This window comes from Nicotiana sylvestris, chromosome 3 (genome assembly GCF_000393655.2).
Source record: "Nicotiana sylvestris chromosome 3, ASM39365v2, whole genome shotgun sequence".
NCBI lineage: Eukaryota > Viridiplantae > Streptophyta > Magnoliopsida > Solanales > Solanaceae > Nicotiana > Nicotiana sylvestris.
Window position 1 is genome coordinate 55,316,974 of NC_091059.1, and position 25,234 is coordinate 55,342,207.

Below are 25,234 nucleotides of genomic sequence, written 5' to 3' on the forward strand. Positions count from 1 at the left end.
TATTTGCAGTGCCTATCTCTATATTAGCAATGAGGTTAAAAAAATAATAATGATAACTTTTGTTTGTTTCTACAAAGAAATCAATATTGTTTTCTCTATTACTATTCAACTTTGTATTTTCCATCATGTTCTTAACATGCAAGATTTTGGTGTTGTTTTGTAAATCATACTTGAATATATTTGGGCTATTGGAAGTCTTCTAATTTGGGCCTCTTAATTTTCATAGTGTCTAAGTTATGGTTGAAGTGATGATCCTAAAGGTCATCTTTTGTTTTAGAAATCAAATTTGCGTCCCGAGGTCTTGAAAATCTCTTTTTGTCTCACCTCGATTTGTGTGCGCAGTCTGGGCACGTTTCCAAAAAGCTTTTATGTGAAATTTAAGAAAAATAATGAAATTGGCCTTTAAAATTGATTAAACTTGACTTTGGTCAACATTCTTGGTAAATGAACCCAGACCGGTGATTTGACGGTCCCGTAGGGTCCGTAGTAAAATATGGGACTTGGGCATATGTCCGAAATAGAATTCCGAGGTCCCTAGCTCGAGAAAAGAATTTTTAAAGAAAATTATTTGCTGGAAAATATAAAGACTTTTATAGAAGTGAAATGATGCGTGTTCTTGATGGTATCGGGCCAGTGACTTTGTTCCGGAGCCCGGTATAGGTTTAAAATAATAATAAATTCGAATCTGTGAAATTTGATAAGAATCGGAGTTGATTTGGTAAGAATCGGACCTTTAGTTGAGAAAAAGAAAATTTCAATGTTCTTAAGGAATTTCAGGAATTTGAGGTTAAATTCGTAATTGTTGATGTTATTTTGATGATTTGATCGCACGAGCAAGTCCGTATGATGTTTTTAGACTTGCGTGCATGTTTAGTTGAGATCCCCAAGGGCTCGGGTGAGTTTTGGATAGGCCACAGAGTGAATTTGGACTTAGGGAGATTGCTGGTATGTTCCAGCTGTGTAACAGTGATCTCGCAATTGCGAGATCAGGCTTCGCAATTGCGAAGTGGTCAAGCTTGGAAAATGCGACAAAGTGTCGCAATTGCAAACCAAGCCTAGGGAGGCCCTCATTGCAAATGCGAAGTCTGGGCTGGGAATTGCGATGAGCCCTCTGTCGCAAATGTGAAGGTAGTAGGATTTCAAAGGGTTCACAATGGCAAAGCCCTGAGCGCAATTGCGATAACTGCACCTGTTAAGTGGGATTTTAGAAAGGATTTTTCATCATTTTCCAACTTTCTCAAAACCTAAACACCCTTAGGTGATTTTTCAAAGGCTCAAACTTCTCCAAATCATAAGTAAGTGGTTTCTAACTCATCTTCTTCAATCTAAACCATCTTTTTACATAATTTTACTTCAAAATCTAGGATTTTTCATGAGAAATTGGATGTTTTTGGGTAGAAATTAGGATTTTCAAATTTTGGGGATTTGGACCTCAATTTGAGGTCCGATTTCCAAACTAATTGCATATTTGAGTTCGTAAGTGAATGGGTAATCGGGTTTTGGTTCGAACTTCAGGTTTTGACTAAGCGGACCTAGGGTCGATTTTTGACTTTTTGGGGAAAACAATGGGAAATCTATTTTCATGCATTAAAATTAGTTTATTTAGCACTTATTGATATTATTAAGTAAATTATGACTAGATACACGCGAATTGGAAGTGGAACCAAGAGGTAAAGCAGTAATTGAGGCTTAATCTTGTCCGTGGAATCGAGGTGAGTGTTTGGCCTAACCTTAGCTTAAGGGAATATGAGTTGTGGTCTTATTTGCTATGTGTTAGTAGTGAGTACGACGTATAGGTGTGATGATTGGTATCTATACGTTGGTGTCAAGCATGCCCGCGAGTCTTATATCATGATTATTGTGACTCTTTTATGTATCGACCACACTCAAATTACTGATTATCAATGTTGAACAAAGCTTATGAAAGGTTTTTGGTAATTGACTATTATTGAGTATTGGCTCAAGTTGAGTTTCATTTTGTGAAGAAATTATTAAAACGAGATTTGTTATAACTGTATCCCTTGTCGGGATGTTATTGTTGATATTGTTGATTCCCTTGCCGGAACGTATTGTTTCTATTATTTGGGTAAGGAAGAGTGTAAAACACGAAGGGTGATGTCGTGCATGATATTGTGAGTGAGCGTAATGTACGAAGGGTGATGTCGTGCCAATATTATGAGAGATAATGCATGAAAGGTGATGTCGTGCCATGATTTGAGAGTTAATGCATGAAGGGTGATGTCGTGCCGATATTTTGAGAGTTAATGCACGAAGGGTGATGCCGTATCATGATTATGAGCGGTAAAACACGAAGGGTGATGCTGTGCCATTTCTGTTGTTTCATATGGTGAGGACGAGAGTAAACGTACGAAGGGTGATGCCGTGCACGTGTTACCGTTTCATTATCCTTGTTGATATAGTTATGATGTTCATTATGCTTCTTTATTGAAGCTTCTTTATTGGCTTATTGTTAGAATCTGATATTCTCCGCAGCATGTCCCCTTCCCACCTTATTCTGTTGATTCCTGTTATTATGATTCTTTTTGTATATGATTTAACTGCACATGTATATATATATATATATATATATGATTGTCGTGTCCTAACCTCGTCACTACTTCATCGAGGTTAGGCTCGACACTTAATCAGTACATGGGGTCAGTTGTACTAATACTACACTTTGCACTCTTTTCTGTAGATTTCGGTACTGGACCCGGTGAGTATCTGAGGTAGCTGCCTTCAGTCCAAGGAGACCAAGGTAGATCTGCTGGCGTCCGCAGAGCCTAGAGTCCCCTCTTCCCTGTTTTTGCTTTATGCTGTCTCTTTTCATTCTGAGAACAGTTGTACTTTTCTTTTTAGACCAGTGTTTGTAGTAATTCGTAGATGTTTATGAATTTGTGACACCAGATTCATGGGTAGACATGTACTGGTTTATTTGAATTAGTTATAACTCCTCCGCGCTTTTCATCTGTTTAACTGTAGTTATTGTTTATATCTATTTAGGTTGATTTCTAATGGGTTAAAACCTTAATAGTTGGATTGCCTAGCTTTCACGAGTAGGCGCCATCACGACTCTCGAGGGTGGAAAATTCGGGTCATGACAAGTTGGTATCAGAGCTCTAGGTTGCCTAGGTTTCACAATTCACGAACAAGCTATGTAGAGTCTGCGGGATCGGTACGGAGATGTCTGTGCTTATCCTCTAGAGGCTACAGAGTTTAGAACACGTGCTTTTTCATCAGCTGATCAGGAGCCTGAGCCCCAGTGACAGCTCCTACGAGGGGTCGAGGACGAGGCTGAGGTAGGGTAGGGCTCAGTCGAGAGTAGCAGCACCAGCAGCGGAGCCTCATGTAGAGTTTGAGGAGGAGGCTCTAGCCTAGACCATTCCAGCAGGGCCAACTCAGGTCCCAGAGGGGTTCATCGCCACCCTGGTACTCCAGGATACTCTTGTCCGTCTAGTAGGCCTTATGGAGAGTGTCACCCAGGCAGGCTTACTTCCTGTAGTACCAACCGTCTCTCATGCTGGGGGAGTGATAGGTTTTAAATGTCCTTGACTTATATTTTGATGATCTAACAAACTTACTGTTAAAAACTAGATAAGGAATCTGACCCACTTGGACTATACTGCAAGTTTAACAGATTCCAGCTAAATGTGAACTGCTACAGCTTCAGGAGCTAGGAAACCAAACAAGGACCTGATACCCTTGTGGTTTCCTCATAGCAGTACAAAGCCAATTGGACACAGTTGGAAACGAAGTGACCACCTGCATTGTTTCTGTCGCACTGCACTGTTTCTAGCGCCCACTCATTCCTTGACCAACTAAAGTACTCACATCATTTCAAGTGATGTGATCAAGGTGTACCAACAATGAGTTTATATTGAAACATCACTTGATTGTTTTAGTTTCTCATTCAAGCCTTTTGCAAAAACAGAGAAATCAATTCTCATGAGCTTGAAGAACAAAGTTGAACACTACTATGGACCAGTTCCTAAAGTCAGTATTTTGTTGTCCTTAGTTGAGTTGTAACTTTGTTATTGTACTTATTGTATTTCCTAAATTTCTTAGCTAGAAGCGTTGATTAGGAATCTTCTTGTAAAATCCGTAAACTATTTGAGTTTATGTTGTGACTAGATCTAGTCATAAGCAAAAGCCCTTGTAACTGTAGATTGACAAAGTGGCTTGTGGTGAGAGCATCACAAGTTAGTGAAAGTCTTTATAACTAGGGAGCCACAAAGTGGCTTGTGGTAAGAGTACCACAAGTTAGTTGAGTTGAATTCTTTGTAATGGAGTCAATACAAAGTGGCTTGTAATAGGTTTTTACAAGTTAGTGAAGTTGAAAGCCTACAGGTGTAGGTTGTGATTTTTTGTCCCTTTGTGTGGGATTTTTCCACGTAAAAATCCCTTGTCTCTTTTACTTACAGTTTATTAGCATTCTCAGCAGAATCTCGTAGAGGATCAAGTACTCTACTATTTGGTGGACTCATACAAACTAACAATTGGTATCAGAGCAGGTTTCTCCTATTAGGCTAACACCTAGGAAGGATTCTTATGGCTGCTCCACCAAATTTTGAAGAAGGTCAATCTACATACCGACCACCCAGGTTCAATGGACAATACTATGGGTGGTGGAAAATAAGAATGCATGATTTTATCATGGCTGAGGATTCTGAGTTATGTGATGGTCCTTATGTTCCAATAAAGGTACTCAAAAAACTCCCATTTTCAATGACAAAAACCAGTAAAGAATACACTGACACAGACGGGAAAGCTGTGGAGAAGAATTTTCGTGCCAAGAAGATTCTGGTGTGTGGAATAGGGCCTGAAGAATATAATAGAATTTCCGCTTACGACACTGCTAAGGAGATATGGGAAGCTTTGCAAACAGCTCATGAGGGAACTACCCAAGTAAAATAGTCTAGGATCGATATGCTCACTACCGAGTAGAACTCTTCAGGATGAAGGAATCTATTCCAGATATGTGCACAAGATTCACTTCCATCATAAATGAGTTACACTCACTTGGCGAAACCATTCCTAGAAACAAGCTAGTGAGGAAAATCCTTAGTATTCTGCCTAGCCCATGGGAAAGTAAGGTGAATGCTATTACTGAATCAAAAGACTTGCAGGAGCTAACCGCAGAAGAGCTTATTGGAAATTTGAAGACCTACGAGATTAAAATGAAGATAGACAGTGAAAGAAGAGAACCAAAGAAGGAAAAGAACCTGGTCCTCAAAGCTGATAAGAATGACTCAGGTGAGGAAGACAGTGACATGGCTTACTTAACCAAAAGATTTCAGAAGATGGTCCGAAGAAATGGAGAAATGCTAAAAAGGGGCAACTCTAACAAACCAAAAAACTATGATCTTTGTCATAAGTGTGGGAAGCCGGACACTTCATGAAAGATTGTCCTCTCTTGAAGTAAGAATTCTCCAAGAACAACCATGAAAAAACAACTAAGAGGAACCCAGTTCCTTTCAAGGACTTCAAGAGAAAAAGATCTGCTGACTATATGGTGAAATAAGCTCTTGCAGTGTGGGGGGATTCTTCGAGTGAATCTGAAGATGAACCTGATACTAGTGATAGTTCCATGATGGCAGCTGAAGGCAAGGAAACTGAATATGACTCAACTTTTGCTTTGATGGCCCAATCAGATGATGATGAAGACGATGACAACAAAGAGGTACATTTCAGGGATGTTCAGAGAAATCTGAAATCCTATTCTCCAAAAAAACTCATGTCTTTATATCATGTATTAATTGATGCCTATCATAGTCTTGTGGAGGATAGGGATTCTTTGACCTTAGAACTAGGAGAATCTGAACAAACTAGAGACGACTTAGTGGCTGTAGTTATTGACCATAAGGAAACCATTGAAAACTTCAAAAAAGAAAAAAATGATCTTTTGGTAGTAATTACAGACCTAAGGGAAACAATAGTGAGACTACGAACTAAGTCAAAACCTGAAAATTCTGGAAAGGGAAAGGAGATAGCCAATGAGGAACACATTAGGCTTGAAAATGAAGTGATAGCTATGGGAACTAGGATGTGTGTTGAAATTGAAAAAAAGTACCTCCAAACTGATATGGAAAGAGTAAAGAATGATATTCAAAAGTCCTTAAAGTGGACCTGGTCCTCAGAAGTTATCACTGCTATGTACACTAATAATGACGGAAACAGGCAGGGAATAAGGTTCCAAAGGGAGAAAACTTCTTATAATCCTCACAGCAAGTACGTCACTGCCTCTAATAACTGGCCTTGTACCCAATGTGGGAACAATGGACACTTTAAAGAAAATTGCCAGGCCAGGGACCAATTTGTTCAGAAATACAAAGTGTTTGCTGAAAAGGTGACTACAAAAGAGGGACCAGGTTCCACTCATAAAAAACACACATTACCTGCATGGACTAAGAGAGCTCTTATTTATCCCCTCCTCTTGCCTACTACAAGGGACCCAAACTTGCTTGGGTTCCTAAAACTAACTCTTAATCTCCTTGCTCAGGGAACAGTGAAAGGAAGTGGTCACCAATGGTTCATGGATAGTGGGTGTTCAAAGCACATGACTGGGAATATCATGGGCTTTCTTTCACTAAAAGCCCCGCAAGGAGGGAGTGTATCCTTTGGCAATGGGAAAAAAAGGTACATACTTGGAGTTGGAAAAGTCGGGAAGTTACTCACTCATTCTATTGAAAATGTGTACTATGTCAATGGCCTTAAGTACAGTCTCTTGAGTGTCTCTCAAATCTGTGATAAAGGAAACAAGGTGGAATTCTTGTCCAAAATATGTATAGTCACCAATCTGGTAACTGGTGAAGTGGTACTTATAGCCAAAAGATACAAGAACATCTATGTTGCTAATTTCGAGTCCTTACAAAGTGGTGATATGAGTTGCCTGAAAGCTGTTGATGATGATTCTGAACTATGGCACAGAAGACTGGGCCACACAAGTTTTTCTCTTATAAACAAACTAAATCAGAAGGACCTAGTCCATGTTCTGCCCATGTCAAAATTCAAGGTGCAAAATGTCTGTGATGCATGTGCTAGAGAAAAATATGTGAAGTCCTCCTTTAAGTCTAAAAGAGATGTGAGCACCTCAAAGCCACTAGAGCTTCTGCATATGGATCTATATGGCCTTATGAGAGTGCAAAGTAGAGGAGAAAAAATATACATTTTTGTGATGGTCGATGACTACTCAAGATTCACATGGACTCTGTTTCTTAGAACTAAAGATGAAACCGTTGAGGTGTTTGTGGCTTTTGTGAAGAAAATCCAGGTGAAGATGGAGTTTAGAGTCGCATGCATTAGATTAGATCATGGGACAAAATGTCAAATTTGATGAGTTCTGCAATGAAAATGGCATCACTCACAACTTCTCAGCTCCCAGAACTTCCCAGCAAAATGGAGTAGTAGAAAGGAAAAACAGAACTCTGGAAGAGATGGAAAGAACAATGCTAATCGATAGTGGAATTGCAAAGAACTTCTGGACTGAAGCTGTTAACACTGCCAACTATTTGGTGAATAGGTGCATGATCAGATCACTTTTGAACAAAACCCCCTATGAATTGTTGAATGGAAGGAAACCCAAGCTGACTCACCTAAGAACATTTGGGTGCAAATGCTATGTTCTCAACAATGGAAAGGATCAGCTTGGTAAATTCGATGCCAAAAGTGACAAAGGAATATTTCTGGGCTACTCTTCTCAAAACAAGTCTTACAAGATATATAATAAGCGGACTTAATGTGTTGAGGAAAGTATTCATGTTATTTTTGATGAGTCGTATCCATCTTGTGAGAAGAGTGTTGAAGAAGATTAAGATAGAGAACCCTTACTAGTCCCTAGTGAAGTCATTGATATGACAAACGAAAAGGCAGATATGATGAGTAAAGTAAAAGAGCTAAGTGAAGACAATACTGCCTCATCTCCCATGGAGCAAGTACTTCAATTACAACCACTAAAGCTGAAGAAAGAGTGGTTGATGCAGTTCAGGGAACTCTACTAGCACCTGAGAGAAGAACGCTAGAAAACCAGCCAAACGTACCCTCATCCTCTCAAAATGAACCTCAAACGTCTAACTGGAGACACCAAAGCTCTCATCCAATGGACAACATCATTACTCCTCTAGATTCCGGAGTACAAACCAAGCCAAGAGCCAAAAATTCACTTGCATTCTCAGCTTTTCTCTCCAAGATAGAACCCAATAATATCAAGGAAGCTTTGAAAGATGCAAACTGGATTACAGCCATGCAAGATGAGTTACATCAGTTTGAAAGGAATAATGTTTGGCACTTGGTACCCAGACCCTCAAATCGAACCATTATAGGAACCAGGTGGTATTCAGAAACAAGCTTGATGAACATGGAATTACCACAAGGAACAAGGCCAGGCTAGTGGATTAAGGCTACAATCAGGAGGAAGGGATTGACTATGATGAAACGTTTGCTCTGGTCGCTCGCGTGGAAGCTATTAGAATTCTAATCGCTTTTGCATCTCCTATGGAATTTACCTTGTTCCAAATGGATGTCAAAAGTGCATTTTTGAATGGACTTCTTAAGGAAGAAGTCTATATGAAGCAACCTCTGGGGTTTGAATATCCTGAACATCATGAATATGATTTTAAACTGGACAAAGCATTGTACGGGCTGAAGCAGACTCCTCGAGCTTGGTATGAAAGGCTGTCAAAGTTCCACTAAGAAAATGGCTTTAAAAGAGGGAAAATTGACAACACCCTATTTCTAAAGAAACAGGGAAGGAACCTGCTCATTTTTCAGGTCTATGTTGATGATATCATTTTTGAGGCAACAACTAATTCTCTGTGTGAGGAATTTGCAAAACTCATGGGAAGTGAGTTTGAAATGAGCATGATGGGGGAACTAAATTTCTTCTTGGGTCTTCAAGTAAAACAGTCCCCAAAGGGTACATTCATTTGTCCTGAGGCCTTGAAAACCTCTTTTTGTCTCACCTCGATTTGCATGCACAGTCCGGGCACATTTTCGGAAAGCTTTTATGTGAAATTTAAGAAAAATAATAAAATTGGCCTTTAAAATTGATTAAAGTTGACTTTGTTCAACATTCTTGGTAAATGGACCCGGACCCATGTTTTGATGGTCCTGTTAGGTCCGTAGTAAAATATGGGACTTGGGCATATGCCCGGAATCGAATTCCAAGGTCCCTAGCCCAAGAAAAGAACTTTTAAAGAAAATTATTTGTTGGAAAATATAAAGACCGTTAGAAGTGAAATGATGCGTGTTCTTGATGGTATATGGCCCATAACTTGGTTCCGGAGCCCGGTACATGTTTAAAATAATAATTAAATCGAATCTATGAAATTTGATAAGAATCAGAGTTGATTTGGTATAAATCGAATCTTTAGTTGATAAAATGAAAAATTTCAATGTTCTTAAGGAATTTCATGAATTTGAGGTTAAATTCGTAGTTGTTGATGTTATTTTGATGATTTGATCGCACGAGCAAGTCCGTATGATGTTTTTAGACTTGCGTGCATGTTTAGTTGAGATCCCCAAGGGCTCGGGTGAGTTTTGGATAGGCCACAGAGTGAATTTGGACTTAGGGAGATTGCTGGTATGTTCCAGCTGTGTAACAGGCCAATTGCGAGATCAGGCTTCGCAATTACGAAGTGGTCAGGCTTGGGAAATGTGACCAAAGTGTCGCAATTGCGAACCAATCCTGGTCAGGCCCTCATCGCAAATGCGAAGTCTGGGCTGGGAATTGCGATGAGCCCTCTGTCGCAAATGCGAAGGTAGCAGGATTTCAAAGGGTTCGCAATTGCGAAGCCCTGATCGCAATTGTGATAATTGCACCTGTTAAGTGGGATTTCAGACGGGATTTTTCATCATTTTTCAACTTTCTCAAAACCTAAACACCATTAGGCGATTTTTCAAAGGTTCAAACTTCGCCAAATCATAAGCAAGTGGTTTCTAACTCATCTTCTTCAATCTAATCCATCTTTTTACATAATTTCACTTCAAAATCTAGGGGTTTTTATGGGAAATTTGGTGTTTTTGGGTATGTGAGCACGTGATTTTTGCCCTAAATATGATTATTCCCAAAATCCCAAACAAAATAATTTTTCTTTATTTTTTACAATTTTTGTGCATTTTGGTGTCATTTTCTGATAATTGTTGCATTCTATTTGCGCATGTTAATTCTTATAAAATACAAAAATATGCATTTTCGCATTTTTAGGTTTTAGTTTTAGGTTTTTTAGTATCAGTTAAGGTTTAATTTGTTTAGAACAAAACATGAAAATCACAAATTAGTGCATTTTTCCATTTTAATGATTTTTATTGGGAATTTGTCATGAAATAGTTTTTTTAAGAAATTTTAGGAATTAATTAGTCTTTATTTTGAAACAATCAGGATTTCATGTTAGTTTTACATCTTTATAAAAATTAGAAAAATTATAAAAATTGTAAAAGTAAGAAAAGAAAATAAAAAGAAAATAAGGGTAGGAAATTTGGTCTTAATAAAGACCCAAATTTGGGCCAATTTGTTGGAAATTTTCAGGCCCAAACGCCCTAAACCCATTGCAAACCAGTCCAGCCCAAATCCCCAACCCGGTCCGGTCCCTAGTAAGTCCAAACGACGTCGTTTCCCCAGCCTTCAATCACGACCGTTGGATCTCATCAATCCAACGGTCCGGATCTAACTAGGTTGTTTGTATATAATTGTCCGAAAACTCCCCCCTACCCCATTTGCCTCGTCTTCCTCACCCCGCCTATCCTCTCAAACCCTAATCCGCGTCGCCCCTAAATCCCTCGCCGGCGGTGAACGCCACTTACCCCGTTCAAACCCAGATTAACACCATAGATCCCCCATGAATCCCTCTTTCCACTTCCGTTATTAGTTTTTCTCGAATGTTGCCGGAGCTCATCGAATCTTCGATGGAAGTTTCTGGTCAAATTGCAGGTTTACTCAAACCAACCCAAAGTCACACCACACAATCCCCGGTCTTCCCTCAACACTAATCCATGATTATTTTCCTTCAAATCTCTGTGAAACGGCTCGAATTTCAGATCTAAGAATTTCTGGCCAAAACCCTAAACCAAAATCTTTATAATTTCGAACCGTAGTATCCTTAACCATGTTTTCTCTTGTAAGAACACATGGTTAGGGATGTTGCGTGTCAAAAATATGAAAGGATTCGGACGTCAGTGACTGGCCGGAGTTCCTCGTTCTTCTGTGAGTTTTTCCTGTTTCTTTTTACTCGCATGGTTGAAGTTTTAGTTACAGTCTTGGTTTCATTAAGTGTTCTGTTAATCTTATGATTTATTTTTTTTTGTTCTTTTTTGTATTAGTATAGTTCTGTCAATTGCTGTTAGTTCTGAGTTTGATATTTGAATGGTCGATTGTGAGTTTATTGGTTAGGAGTTAGTTTAATTTCATTTAATATTGATCAGTAGCTTAAGTTTTGCTTCGATCAATCCTGGTTTCTGGTTTTTCTTAGTTTGATTAGTTAATTGCTGAGTTCTAATTAATCAGTCTTAGTTAATTTTGGATTAATTTAGGGGATTGTTTATAGCTGTTGAGGATGAGGGTATAATCAGTAACTTTGAGAAGCCTTCAGGGTTAGTTTGGGCATGGAAAAGGGTAATTCTGATAGGAATAGTAGTTTCAAAGTATATGGAAGGGCAATATAGGTATTGTATGGGTAGAAGAGCATCCTAGAGACTTCTAGAATAGGATTTTAGTGCACATTTCAGCACCATAGGGGTGCTTACTTGTTTAGCAAGTCAAGAATAGAGGGACTAAACTGAAATAAGGGAGGGACTAAAAAAGAAGGCCTAAAATCTGATCTACTATCTCTTGTTGCCTATAAAAGGGCATGAAATGCCTTAGGAAAGGGCTTCTTCCTCCTTCAGCTCTAAAAAAAATCCCCACCAAAAGCTTTCCTCCCTGCTTTCAATTCCAGCTAGTATTTCCATTCCAGTATTCAAAAATAAAAAAAAAACATAAAAAATGAAGAAATCAAAAACAATTTTACAGTTTCATTAACTAGTTTTGGATTTCAGTTGGGTTTTGAGTCTAGCAGGATTGCAGAGGTATTTAGGCTCAGTTGTGAGGGTTAGGAGTTCATTTCAAGTTTGTGTTGGATTGATCTGTGGAGTCTTCTTGTATTTCTGGTTTTTCAAAAGCAGTTCCTGGCATGCTCGAATGTGTTTTGGGTTGATTATTTGAGTTTGCTATGCATTCCCACTCCTTTCCTGCTGAACTGTTGAACCTGGGTGGATTGAAATACTCCTTCAGTGACTGTGACGGGGTTATTACCTTAGTTTCTGAGCTGCTGAGCTGTTACTGCTGCTAACCTCCTTTTCTCTATTTACATTCTAATTTCCAGGTACACTTCTTTGAACCTCACTGATGTATGCTCGTTGAAGGTGAAATGAAATGTTCAAAGGGTCTATTGTTCAACTGAAGGTAGTCTGTATTTTAATTGATTTCAATCGTGTAGTTTTCTATTATATAACTGGCAGTTATATGTGTGATTAAGATTGTTCCGTAAGGCTGATTACATGTTGAATGTTGCGTAACGTTGAACTGTTGAATTGGGCATTTGAAATAGCGTGAGCATAGGCTTGGTCTAAATTGAAGGTTCGTGTGAATTCAATAGTCATCAGTAGCAATTGGATCTATGTAAATGACATGTGAATTCAGGAGCAGGTCTGGTGACATTTAGCCTAGTTACTAGTACTTTTGTCATTGATCATGCTAGTGAATGTCTGTTTTTGATTAAAGGCTTTGAAATCGATCGGTAGGCAAACCTGGTTTATTGTTGGTAGATTGGCATTGAAACCAGTTAAAAATCATGAAATAAAACTCATTCACAATTGAATTAGTTCATTAAAAGCAGTAGGTCATGATAGGTAATTGGTAGGATAAATCGGTTTAGGAATTTTGGAGTTCATGGCTATCAGTTAAAATGAGGGTATACATTGTCATTGTGGTTCCTCGTTGATGTTATATAAATTGTTGCAGTTGGAATCTTACTCATATTTGTTGGTCCATTTGGACCACATCAAAGCCATGAGGTAGGCCCATTCTTTCTTTGAAGTTGGTTTTAGAGACACATAATAAGTAGGAAATCATAGTTACTTCGGGACTACTACTAGCCTCGCCCAAATAAAACCACTAATTACGGGGCCCTCAATAAATGGTTATTAAAAATGATTAGAATTTGGGAGGGCCATTTAGCGAACTTCACGGCTTTTCCCCAAAATAATATTACGTTAGAATCTTTAGGCGCGATTTTAATTAAATGACCTTCTTAAACTCGGGTGCGCATTGATGCGACCCAAATCCAAATCTCGACGAAGTTGAAATGTGTCGACAACCACGGGTGCATTGATTGCGACGTGGTTCAAAACGTGTTTTCACGACGTCGCAATTCTTGTAAAAACTAAATAATGATAAAAAGCGGCTTACAAATAAAAGGGACATAAGCTAGCATGTGTTAAAATCAGATAAAATCAAATACAACAGTTAAGCGACCGTGCTAGAACCACGGAACTTGGGAATGCCTAACACCTTCTCCCGGGTTAACAGAATTCCTTTCTCGGATTTCTGGTTCGCGGACTGTTAACAGAGTCATAAATTTCCTCGGTTCGGGATTCAATCGGTGACTTGGGACACCATTAATCTACCAAGTGGCGACTCTGAATAATTAATAATTAAATCCCATTCCGATTGTCCTTTAATTGGAAAAACTCCTTTACGCCCCTACGGGTGTAGAAAAAGGAGGTGTGACAGGGTAAAAATTAGGATTTTAAAATTTTGGGGATTTGGACCTCAATTTGAGGTCCGATTTCAAAACTAATTGCATATGTGAGTTTGTGGGTGAATGGGTAATCGGGTTTTGGTTCAAACTTCGGGTTTTGACTAAGAAGGCCCAGAGTCGATTTATGACGTTTTGGGAAAAACAATGGGAAATCTATTTTCATGCATTAAAATTGGTTTATTTAACACTTATTGATGTTATTAAGTAAATTATGACTAGATACACGCGAATTGGAAGTGGAACCGTGAGGTAAAGCGGTAATTGAGGCTTAATCTTGTCCGTGGAATCAATGTAAGTATTTGGCCTAACCTTAGCTTGAGGGAATATGAGTTGTGGTATTATTTTCTATGTGTTAATAGTGAGTACGATATATAGGTGTGGTGATGAGTATCTATACATTGGTGTCGAGCATGCCCGTGAGTCTTATATCATAATTATTGTGACTCTTTTATGTATCGATCTTTCTCAAATTATTGATTTTCTATATTGAACAAAGCTTATGAAAGTTTCTTGGTAATTGACTATTGTTGAGTATTGGCTCAAGTTGAGTTTCATTTTGTAAAGAAATTGTTGAAAACGAGATTGGTTATAGCTGACTCCCTTGCCGGGATGTTATTGTTGATATGTTGACTCCCTTGCCGGGATGTTATTATTGTTATTGTTTATTCTCTTACCGGGATGTATTGTTTCTATTGTTTGGGTGAGGAAGAGTATAAAGCACGAAGGGTGATGTCGTGCATGATATTGTGAGTGAGCCTAATACACGAAGGGTGATGCCGTGCCGATATTATGAGAGATAATGCACGAAGGGTGATGCTGTGCCGATATTTTGAGAGATAATGCATGAAGGGTAATGCCGTTCTATGATTATGAGATATAAAGCACGAAGGGTGATATCGTGTTGTTTCTGCTGTTTCATATGGTGAGGACAAGAGTAAAAGCACGAAGGGTGATGCTGTGCACATGTTAACGTTTCATTATCCTTGTTGATATAGTTATGATGTTCATTATGCTTCTTTATTGATGCTTTTTTATTGGCTTATTGTTAGAATCTGATATTCCCCGCAGCATGTCCCCTTCCCACCTTATTCTGTTGATTCCTGTTATTATGATTTTGTTTGTATATGATTTAACTGCACTGGTATATATATATGATTGTCGTGTCCTAGCCTCGTCACTACTTCGCCGAGGTTAGGCTCGACACTTACTCAGTACATGGGGTCGGTTGTACTGATACTATACTCTACACTCTTTTGTGCAGATTTCGGTACCGGATCCGGTGAGTAGCTGAGGTAGCTGCCTTCAGTCCAGAGAGACCAAGGTAGATCTGCTAGCATCCGCAGAGCTTAGAGTCCCCCTTCCCTATTTTTTCTTTTTACTGTCTCTTTTCATTCCGAGAACAGTTGTACTTTTCTTTTCAGACCAGTGTTTGTAGTAATTCGTAGATGTTCATGAATTTGTGATACCAGATTTGTGGGTAGACATGTATTGGTTTATTTGAATTAGTTATAAATCTTTCACGCTTTTCATCTATTTAACTGTAGTTATTGTTTATATTTGTTTAGGTTGATTGCTAATGAGTTTAAACCTTAATAGTTGACTTGCCTAGCTTTCACGAGTAGGCGCCATCACGACTCCCGAGGGTAAAAAATCCAGATCGTAATAGTTGGGGACCAAAGCATTCAAGAAATCGAATACTATCTAATCCTTTTATTCCTCTATCAGTTGGGGCAATATTCTAACTAAATTGGGCACATATTTTTAGTTTTTACCCAGTTTGATCTTGTTTGTATATACTTTCAAAGAAAGTTTCACTCATTAAACTAACCTAGTGATATTTCTCGTTCATCTCTCTTCCCTACAAACCCAAAATACCCTTTCTCTTTACGTGTCTGTCCATTCTCTCATAAACCATCATCTTTTATCTCCATCTTGTCTCTACTCTAATTAACAGATTTATCTCCGATTTTTAGGTCTATCTTCCATCTCTATCATTTTTCCTTTTAATTTTTGGATCTAACTTCTCCAAAAATAAATTCTCTCTCTTTCTTCTTATTATCTCCAATTTTCACAATACAAAAAGATAAAATTCTAGGGTAAGATGAAGAATATGATTTAGAAGGATTTGAGATAGAAGACATTTGACCCATTATTGATTTGGTAGTCTTGTGTCACGAACCAAAATTCATCTTAGGTCATGATGACACCTAGCCGTATTTGCTACGCAAGTCAACTCACGATCAAGAAGATATAGTTTAGATTTCTTTAGTTAACAAAGCCATATCATAAATAAAGACAAGAATAATCTCAAAACAGTAAATATTTGATACAGTATAACATGGCCCAAACATGACCAAATTAGTACAACCCCCAAGAACTAGGTAGCATAAGTACACGAGCAACTACTGAATAAGTACAAGTTTGAACACATGATCAAAGTTGTTTGGAAAAACAAAATATATAGGAAGTGAAAAGACAAGGACTCGGGCACTGCAAAATGAATTCATGGAGTGTAGCTTATCCTAAACCTCTGAGTGAATTTTTGGTCTCAACAAGAGGCTCCGCTAGTACCCATATGAGCAACTGCACAAATGATGTACAAAAGCGTAGTATGATTATACCACAGTCGGTACCCAGTAAGTATCAAGTCTAACCTCGAAAAGGTAGTTGCGAGGCTATAGGCATCAATATACTTACAATACAAATACAAATAATAGAACTTAGAACAAAAATAAAAAATAATTTCATGAACAAGTATCAAAGATATCAACAGTCTAAAGGTATAAAACATGCTTTTCCATTTCAAGAGATAATCATAACGCTGCTCAGATATAGTACTTAAAGATAGCAGCTTCAATCAACAGAGTCGAGGCTCCCAACTAGCATATACAGATGACATGCCACAATTAACATCTAAATGAATGCTTCTACATGAGTCAAGACTATCTATGCATAGTCAAAACTTTATCTGTTACCATAACTAGTATACGATCCATGTACCGTGATACATAATTAATGTTTGACCATAACTCAATACAAAATTGATATATCGACCCTGATACATAATCGATATATCGACCACTCTCACAGGGCCCAAGGTAACATGGATTATCACCTGATTCTGGAGGGACAAATCCTTATCCATATTCTAAAAGAGATTGATATCTCACTCATAAATTAAATATCTGCTCACGATGTCTTGTATACCTAATTATATTTCAACCGTGCGACTTTACCTTTCATGCCACAATCTCAGTCCAAATCAAGTATCCAAATATATTACATATGCTTATACCCATGAATTGATAGACAGAAGATGCACAAGGATTTAATAATAATCATGTGGATATGTGCTGATGAAAATTCTATATGACTACGGATGATTCAAGTAATTCAACATATCAAGAATAAGCTCTAATGCCTTCATAAATAATCATAATCTTAGGCATGATCTCTAGCATTAAAAAAAAGAGCAAGCATAGTCATATACACCAAACAAATTATGAATCAAGATGAACACATAATCAAAATAAGGCATAAAGTATCCCAATTCTACCCCAAAAATGATATAAACTTGGTTGGCATACCACTCTCTAGCATTGCATATACACCACCCCAATACTTTAATCACATAAAAATTATGTCAATCCTAGGTGGTTTCCCTCTTAATAACAATACCCGCGAGACATACCTCTTCTCGGGCTAGCTTCAACCTTAAATCATGTCAAAACCACGCTCTATCCTCCAATCATGTTAATTTAAGCCAAACATCATCAAAAAAGTCAAACAATGCCATAGGAAGTGATCCAAATCCATAAAGCTTCGATCTTTCAAAAATTCCAAAAACGTCAACCTGCATTTGCATGCCCAAAATCCAAAACTAATACCAAAATTCGATGGATTGTAACCTGTCGAGTCCAAATATATAATTGGTTTTTAATACCGAGTCTAAATTGATAGTTATATTCCCAAAATACACTTTATTAAAGTGTAAATAAAGATCCCAAATTTTTCTTCAAAATTCCATATTTTAGGTGTATAAATTCATGGAAACTCACGATATATAGTCAAATCCAAGTGGAAATTACTTATCCACAATTAGTGATGAAACTCTCCTCAAAAGTCGCCTCTTACCGTGCTCAAAATTTCAAAATAATGAAAACACGCCAAACCCTCGAATTACATAATTCTACTAGTGGTTTCCGTATCTGTTGATAACCTGGTCGCTTCTGCCACGCCACTTCTGCGACAAATCACTATTAGATGCCATATCCACTAAACTAGTCGACCTTTTGCTTCTGCAAAGAAAGGTTTATTCCTGCGGAGCCACTGGTGCGCTCTAAGCGCGCATCTACTCTTCTGTGCAGCCATGTCTGCATCTGTGGACTCCCAACCCCAAGACAACTTCACTTCTATGCTCTCTTCTCCGCTTTTGCAATGTTGCACCTACACAAAAACCTCCGCAGGTCCGACACACCAGATCCAATTTTGCCAACATGCAAAAAAATGATCTGGAATCAATCCGACGCACACTTGAGCCTCCTGGGAGCCCGTCTGATCATACCAAGAAATATAAATACCTTATCCAAAGGCCCAAAATAAAAAAAAATAACATCAAAATCAAGAATCAAAGATCAAAATTATTCTCTTATCTTTCAAATATTCCAACTTTGCCGAACTTGTCTAAAATACTTAGACATTCCAGATCACAACCAAACATTGCACAAAAGTTCCAATCAACTAAAGGAGCCTATAGAAGTTTTTAAAACCGTAGTAGGAATTCGATAACACTAAAATCAACCTTCGGTCAAACCTATTCAATTTGCCAACTTTTGATAAATAGAGCCAAAACCTTCTAGGAACATCCAAATTCAAATCAGAACATACTCTCAAGTACAAAATCACCATGCAAACATATTGAAACCATCAAATCCCAATTCCAAGGTCATTTACCTAAAAGAACCTTGGTGAACTCTTACAATTTGAAGCTTCAAAATTGAGGATTACTCTACCAAATCAATCGAACCTCTCTAACATAAAAGTTAACCATATACACAAGTCATAGTGCATCATGTAAAGGTGCTCAAGGTCTCCAACCATCGAATGGAAATGCTAAAGCTCAAAACAACCGATCAGGTTATTACATTCTTCCCCACTTAAATATATCATCCTCGAACGTGCCAAGAGACATTTCAAAGTGGTCAAATAACTGCATAAGCTCATCATACACACATCCATGAGCGATCCATATAAGTTCATTAATACACTCTGACTGAAGATTCTTCCTTCAAACTTAGCTTACAATCCTTAGAACCCAATTCCAACATCTGTACACACACACACATTGTATCAATCTCGACAAGCTACGTAATATCTTATGACCACAATAGCTAGTCACTACTAAACCCGATACTGGTAATTTACCTCATATAAAATAGAACTTTGTTCCAGAACTTCCCAACATTGTTAATGATGAAAGAAGCCTATAGGAACTCATAGACACCCATCAAATCAATAAGTCATGGAGTTCTCTCGCCCGACAAGAACCACTGCCAAATTCTAAGCTGACTAATGACATTCTTCATCCAAACACATCTTATCCAAATTCAGTTACACTAATTCCAGGTCCAACAATCTCGTCTCAACCAGTAAAATTTTCTCGATTGACAGGCCACACCAATGCTAGATGGAACCACATACGACACAATTCTTTCGCCTAACAAGAAACAACTTGAATGTAACTAATAATGGAAAGGGAACCAAATGAGAGAACTTTCCAACAAGCTTGACAAATTGTTAGTTTATATGAGTTCACCAAATAGTAGAGTACCTGGTCCTCTACGAGATTCTGTTGAGAATGCTAATACACTGTAAGTAGAAGAGACAAGGATTTTTACATGAAAAAATATCACACAAGGGGACTAAAAACCACGACCTACACCTGTAGGCTTTCAACTTCACTAACTTGTAAAAACCTGTTACAAGACACTTTGTAATGACTCCGTTACAAAGAATTCAACTCAACTAACTTGTGGTACTCTTACCACAAGCCACTTTATGACTCTCTAGTTACAAAGACTTTCACTAACTTGTGATGCTCTCACCACAAGACACTTTGTCACTCTACAGTTATAAAGGCTTTTGCTCATGACTAGACCTAGTCACAACATAAACTCAAAGAGTTTATGGATTTTACAAGAAGATTCCTAATCAACGCTTCTAGCTAAGCAATTTAGGAAATACAATATGTACAATAACAAAGTTACAACTCAACTAAGGACACCAAAATACAGACTTTAGAAATTGGTCCGTAGTAGCGTTCAAATTTGTTCTTCAAGCTCATGAGAATTGATTTCTCTATTTTGGCAAAAGACTTGAATGAGAAACTGAAACATTCAAGTGATGTTTCAATATAAACTCATCGTTGGTACACCTTGATCACATCACTTAAAATGATGTGAGCACTTTAGTTGGTCAAGGAATGAGTGGGCGCTGGAAATAGTGCAGTGCGGCAGAAACAACGCAGGCGGTCACTTCGTTTCTAGCTGTGTCCAATTGACTTTGTACTGCTATGAGGGAACCACAAGGGTACATGTCCTTGTTTGGTTTCCTAGCTCCTGAAGCTGTAGAAGTTCACATTTAGCTGTAATCCGTTAAACTTGCAGTATAGTCCAAGTGGGTCAGGTTCCTTATATGGTTCTTAACAGTAAGTTTGTTAGATCATCAAAACATAAGGCAAGGACATTTAAAACCTATCAATTTCCCCCTTTTTGATGATGAAAAACTTAACATCGATAAAGTGGATTTTGAGCAGTGAGAACCAGATTAAGTAACATGAGAACAGAAGTTTCACAATTAGTTTCCCCTGACTTTATGCCTTCCTTATTTAACATTTTTAACTACTACACATTTTTGAGAACCAGATTAAGTAACAGGAGATAAGTTTTACAATGAGTTCCCCCAGACTTTATTCCCCCTTTTGGCATCATTAAAAAGGCACAAACAGAAAAACAACATAAAGAAGTCTAGCCGAGCTAAATCATGCCACGTTTGTGCACACAACATGATAGAGAAGAGAAACATAAAATTAAGCATGAGATAATAAAAGAGGATAGATTTGATATTGATGAAAATTTTATATGCCTTTGCTTAAAAAGAAAAGGCAACATTGGACTGTTAAGATAGGAGCAACACTGTTTCATCCCAACCACCTAAGAAAAAGAAAACAAAACATCTGCCAAACAAGAAAAAACAAAAAAAAAATATTTCCAGAAACTGGTCACTGAAGGGGTACTTAGGGGGAACTAGGAATAATGGGCTTGGAAGCTGCAGCAAGTGTTTGGAGAACAAGGTCTATTCGGGCATTGACCGACTTTTGCTCATTAAGCAGTTCTGCTTTCAGGTTCTCTACTTGCGCCTTGAGATCAACATTCTCCTTTGTCAAACGAGCTACTTCATCATTTGACGCCGGAACCCTTTGTGCTTGCTAACCTTCCAAGATAGCATTCCTGGCCTTCAACCAACGAATTTCCTCAGCTGCACTGTTCTGAGCATTAATAAGCTATGAGACGGTTGATGTACTTCTTACCCCCCATTCGTTTCTATGCACTCACATTCTTCCAAAGTTGTCTGTGAAAAAGTCTGCTTCTTAGTCCCCACCTTGCCTGTCCCTAGTGGCACTTCAAAGAATTTAAACACTCGCATAAGCAAGAACTCGTAGGGAAGGCCATGATTACCATCTTTTAAGGTGGAAACCTTTTGCATGTGTTGAATCATAATAGCAGGCATACTCACAGGAGTAAAGCTATCCAGTTGCTCCATCAAGAACATGTCCGACTTAGAAGTCACTGACCTCCTCTCAGCTCAAGGCAAGAGAACTTTGTTAACCAATTCGAACATTAGTTGATAGATAGGGAGTAGCGCTTTCTTATGGATCTGGTCCCCTTTCTGGTTTGCATTGTCTTTTACCATGACATTTTTGAAGTTAAACTAACACACATCCTTTACGCTGGACACACCAGCTATAGGAACTTTAAGAATCTCTACAAGCAACTTTACATAGAACACGATGTCCACTCCATTCACTACAACATAGATATGGTCTGTCTCAACGGGAAAGAGTCTAGCAAAGAAGCTTTGTACCTCATCCTCATATACTTAGGTGCATCTATTTGGAATATATGCGCGCGTCGTTGAAATTCAACCATTTCAAGAATTTGTCGCATACCAGCCATCTTAGAGATTGTTGGGTCAAAAGTATAACCCAGCAGAACCTTTTGGTGTCTCAGGCATTCTGAGCCAAGACTGACTTCACTTCTCATCCTCTTCACAGAACCAGGTTCCTGAACAATTTTAGACTGGCGTTTGCCCAACTTCTCACCACTTAATTTCCCTTTTCCCTTGGATTTGACCAACACATCCTTATCAGACAACGAGAAGTCACTCACCACCTCCTTCAACTTAGTGCTAGAGGTTGACCCCTTCTTTATTAAAACAGGATGCTTCTTTTTCTGAGACCGTCTAACTAGTGAACCAGGTTCATATGGGGTTTCCTCTTCCACCTCTACTATAGGAATCCTTTTATCACTTACGGGCATACCATCTTTCACCAGCTTCTTCCTTTGCTTTTTACTATTTTTTCTGCTCTTTTGAAGGGCAGAGTCGTAGGCCTTCTTAGCTTGCAATCTGGTAGTAGGTCGTTTGGTGGAGGGCTTAGGAGTGGATATAACCCTCCGCTTAAATATGAACGCATCATAAGCCACGTTATCTAGATCCTCCTCATCACTGGACCTCATCTCAGGTACCTGTATGTCCAAAGGCACAATAGAGAATGTAGGAGCAGAACTGTCCTAGTCATGAGAATCCTGACTTGGGTCTTCTGGAGAGGGATCGAGTTCCTCATGTAAGGGCCAAGTAGCTTCTGCTAGTGTAGCGCATTCAGTAGTTACAATGGTCCCTTCGTCCCCCACACCTTGTACCTCAATTTTCTAAGAGATGATCTCATGCAGTACACCATCAGCAGACTCCATAAAGACGGTTACAACATTCTCTTCCTTAATTGGCACTACTGCCACCACTGAATTGGTAGCAACAATGGTAGAACCCTCTATGACCTCAGGATTTTGACCTTCTTCTCCACTTGGTCTTTGACTAGTGGGATTCTCAAAGGATGGAGAGAACGGATCAACAATTTTAGGGGTTTCTGAAATATAGAGAGATGGAGAATCTGGGTGAGGTGTGATTTCAGTGGGAAGGGTAAAAGTGGGTAAGGAAGGCTCAGTAGAGACGGAAGACTCCATGGGTTTATCAGTAGCAGGAATGACTGAGGTAGGGAGGTCGGAGTTTTTCTCAGCCATTGAAAAAAAATGGTGAGAAAATGCTTTGGGAAGTTCTAATGGAGGACTTGTGGTTAGGGAGAACAGAGAAGGGTTTTTATGAGGAGAGGATAATTATGAATAGAGAGGAATAGGCACCGATTCTGAAATGGCGGTTGGGCGTGGAGAAGTGCAATGTTTCAGAAGGAGATGGAATGATTTGAAGTGAAGAGACGTGACAACAAGATCTGAAAAATTGAATGACATGGCAGTTGTGTTTTGTACCTTTTTAAGACGTGTATTAAAGGATGCACAGAACTACTAACCTTTGGTACAAGAACCAGGTTCTTGACCTATTATTTGAAAATATTAATTCTCGTTTATCATCCATGCACTGCATCTATAACTTCTATACTCATTATGCGTGTTTACCTACAATGGTATTAAAGTGAGTTAGATAGAGCCATAAAACACTTTTAGCCAATTTTTCTTGAAGATGATTTTCATAGCAAAATAATAGGGAATCAGGTTCTCAATTGAGCTTTAAAAGCTCCAACTTCACTCTGTTTCTTTCAAAATGTTCCCTACTTAATGCCTTTGTAAAGATATCTGCAATTTGATCTTCTGTGCTACAGAACATCATGCATATCAATCCTTTCTCCACATTGTCCCTCAGAAAGTGATGCCTCACATCAATATCCTTGGTCCTTTTGTGTTGAACTGGATTCTTGGCCATGTTGAGTGCACTTGTGTTATTACATAGAAGGGTAACACTCTTAGTGAGTACCCCAAAGTCCTCCAATTGGTTCTTGATCCACAAAAGTTGTGCACAATAGGATGCTGCGATTACATATTCTACCTCAACTATTGAAAGAGCCACTAAGTTTCGATTCCTTGTGCCCCAAGAGATAAGACATGAACCTAGGAAATGAGCCATTCCAAAAGTGCTCTTCCTGTCTACAAGATAACCTGCATATCCTGCATCAACATATCCAATAAGGTTAATACTATCACCTGTGGGATAATAAAGGACCAGGTCCTGTGTTCCTTTAAGATATCTCAGAATTCTTTTGGTTGCCTTCAAATAAGATTCCTTGGGATTTGATTGAAACCTTGCGCATAGCCCCACATTGAAGATAATATCAAGTCTACTGACAGTAAGATAGAGAAGAGACCCAATAATGCCTCTATACATGGTTTGATTTATAGGAGACCCTGCTTCATCCATGTCCAGTCGAGTGGCCATAACAATGGGAGTGTCTATCACTTTTGATGCTTCCATGTCAAACCTCTTCAAGAGCTCCCTGATGTATTTTTGCTGACAAATGAATGTACCCTTTGGGGACTGTTTTACTTGAAGACCCAAGAAGAAATTCAGTTACCCCATCATGCTCATTTCAAACTCACTTCCCATGAGTTATGCAAATTCTTCACATAGAGAATCAGTTATTGCCCCAAAAATGATATCATCAACATAGACCTGAACAATGAGCAGGTTCCTTCCCCATTTCTTTAGAAACAAGGTATTGTCAATTTTCCCTCTTTTAAAGCTATTTTCTAAGAGGAGCTTTGACAACCTTTCATACCAAGATCGAGGAGCCTGCTTCAGCTCGTACAATGCTTTGTCTAGTTTAAAAACATAATATTTAGGGTGTTCATGACATTCAAACCCCGGAGGTTTCTTCACATAGACTTCTTCCTTAAGAGGTACATTCAAAAATTCACTTTTGACATCCATTTAGAACAAGGTGAATTCCATATGAGATGCAAAAGCGATTAGAATTCTAATAGCTTCTATATGAGCGATCGGAGAAAACGATTCATTATAGTCAATCCCTTCCTCCTGATTTTAGCCTTGAACCACTAGCCTGACCTTGTTCCTTGTGGTAATTCCATATTCATCAAGCTTGTTTTTGAATACCCACCTGGTTCCTATAATGGTTCGATTTGAGGGTCTGGGTACCAAGTGTCGAACATTATTCCTTTCAAACTGATGTAACTCATCTTGCATGGCTGTAATCCAGTTTGCATCTTTCAAGGCTTCCCTGATATTCTTGGGTTCTATCAGGGAGAGAAAAGCTGAGAAGGCAAGTGAAATTTTGGCTCTTGACCTGGTTTGTACTCCGGATT

The 25,234-nt window shown here is 38.5% G+C and overlaps 1 protein-coding gene across 1 annotated transcript; it reads right to left on the reverse strand.

The window, feature by feature from the left end:
* Window positions 1-23,636: 23,636 nt before the first annotated feature.
* On the reverse strand, window positions 23,637-24,386 carry LOC138887385 (secreted RxLR effector protein 161-like). The gene has a single exon (XM_070169131.1). The coding sequence runs from the start codon at window positions 24,384-24,386 to the stop codon at window positions 23,637-23,639; it is 750 nt and encodes a 249-aa protein (XP_070025232.1).
* Window positions 24,387-25,234: the final 848 nt, after the last annotated feature.

Coding starts and splice junctions, on each gene's coding strand:
- LOC138887385 (XM_070169131.1), bottom strand. CDS start 24,386: ATGGAAGCATCAAAAGTGATAGACACTCCCATTGTTATGGCCACTCGA.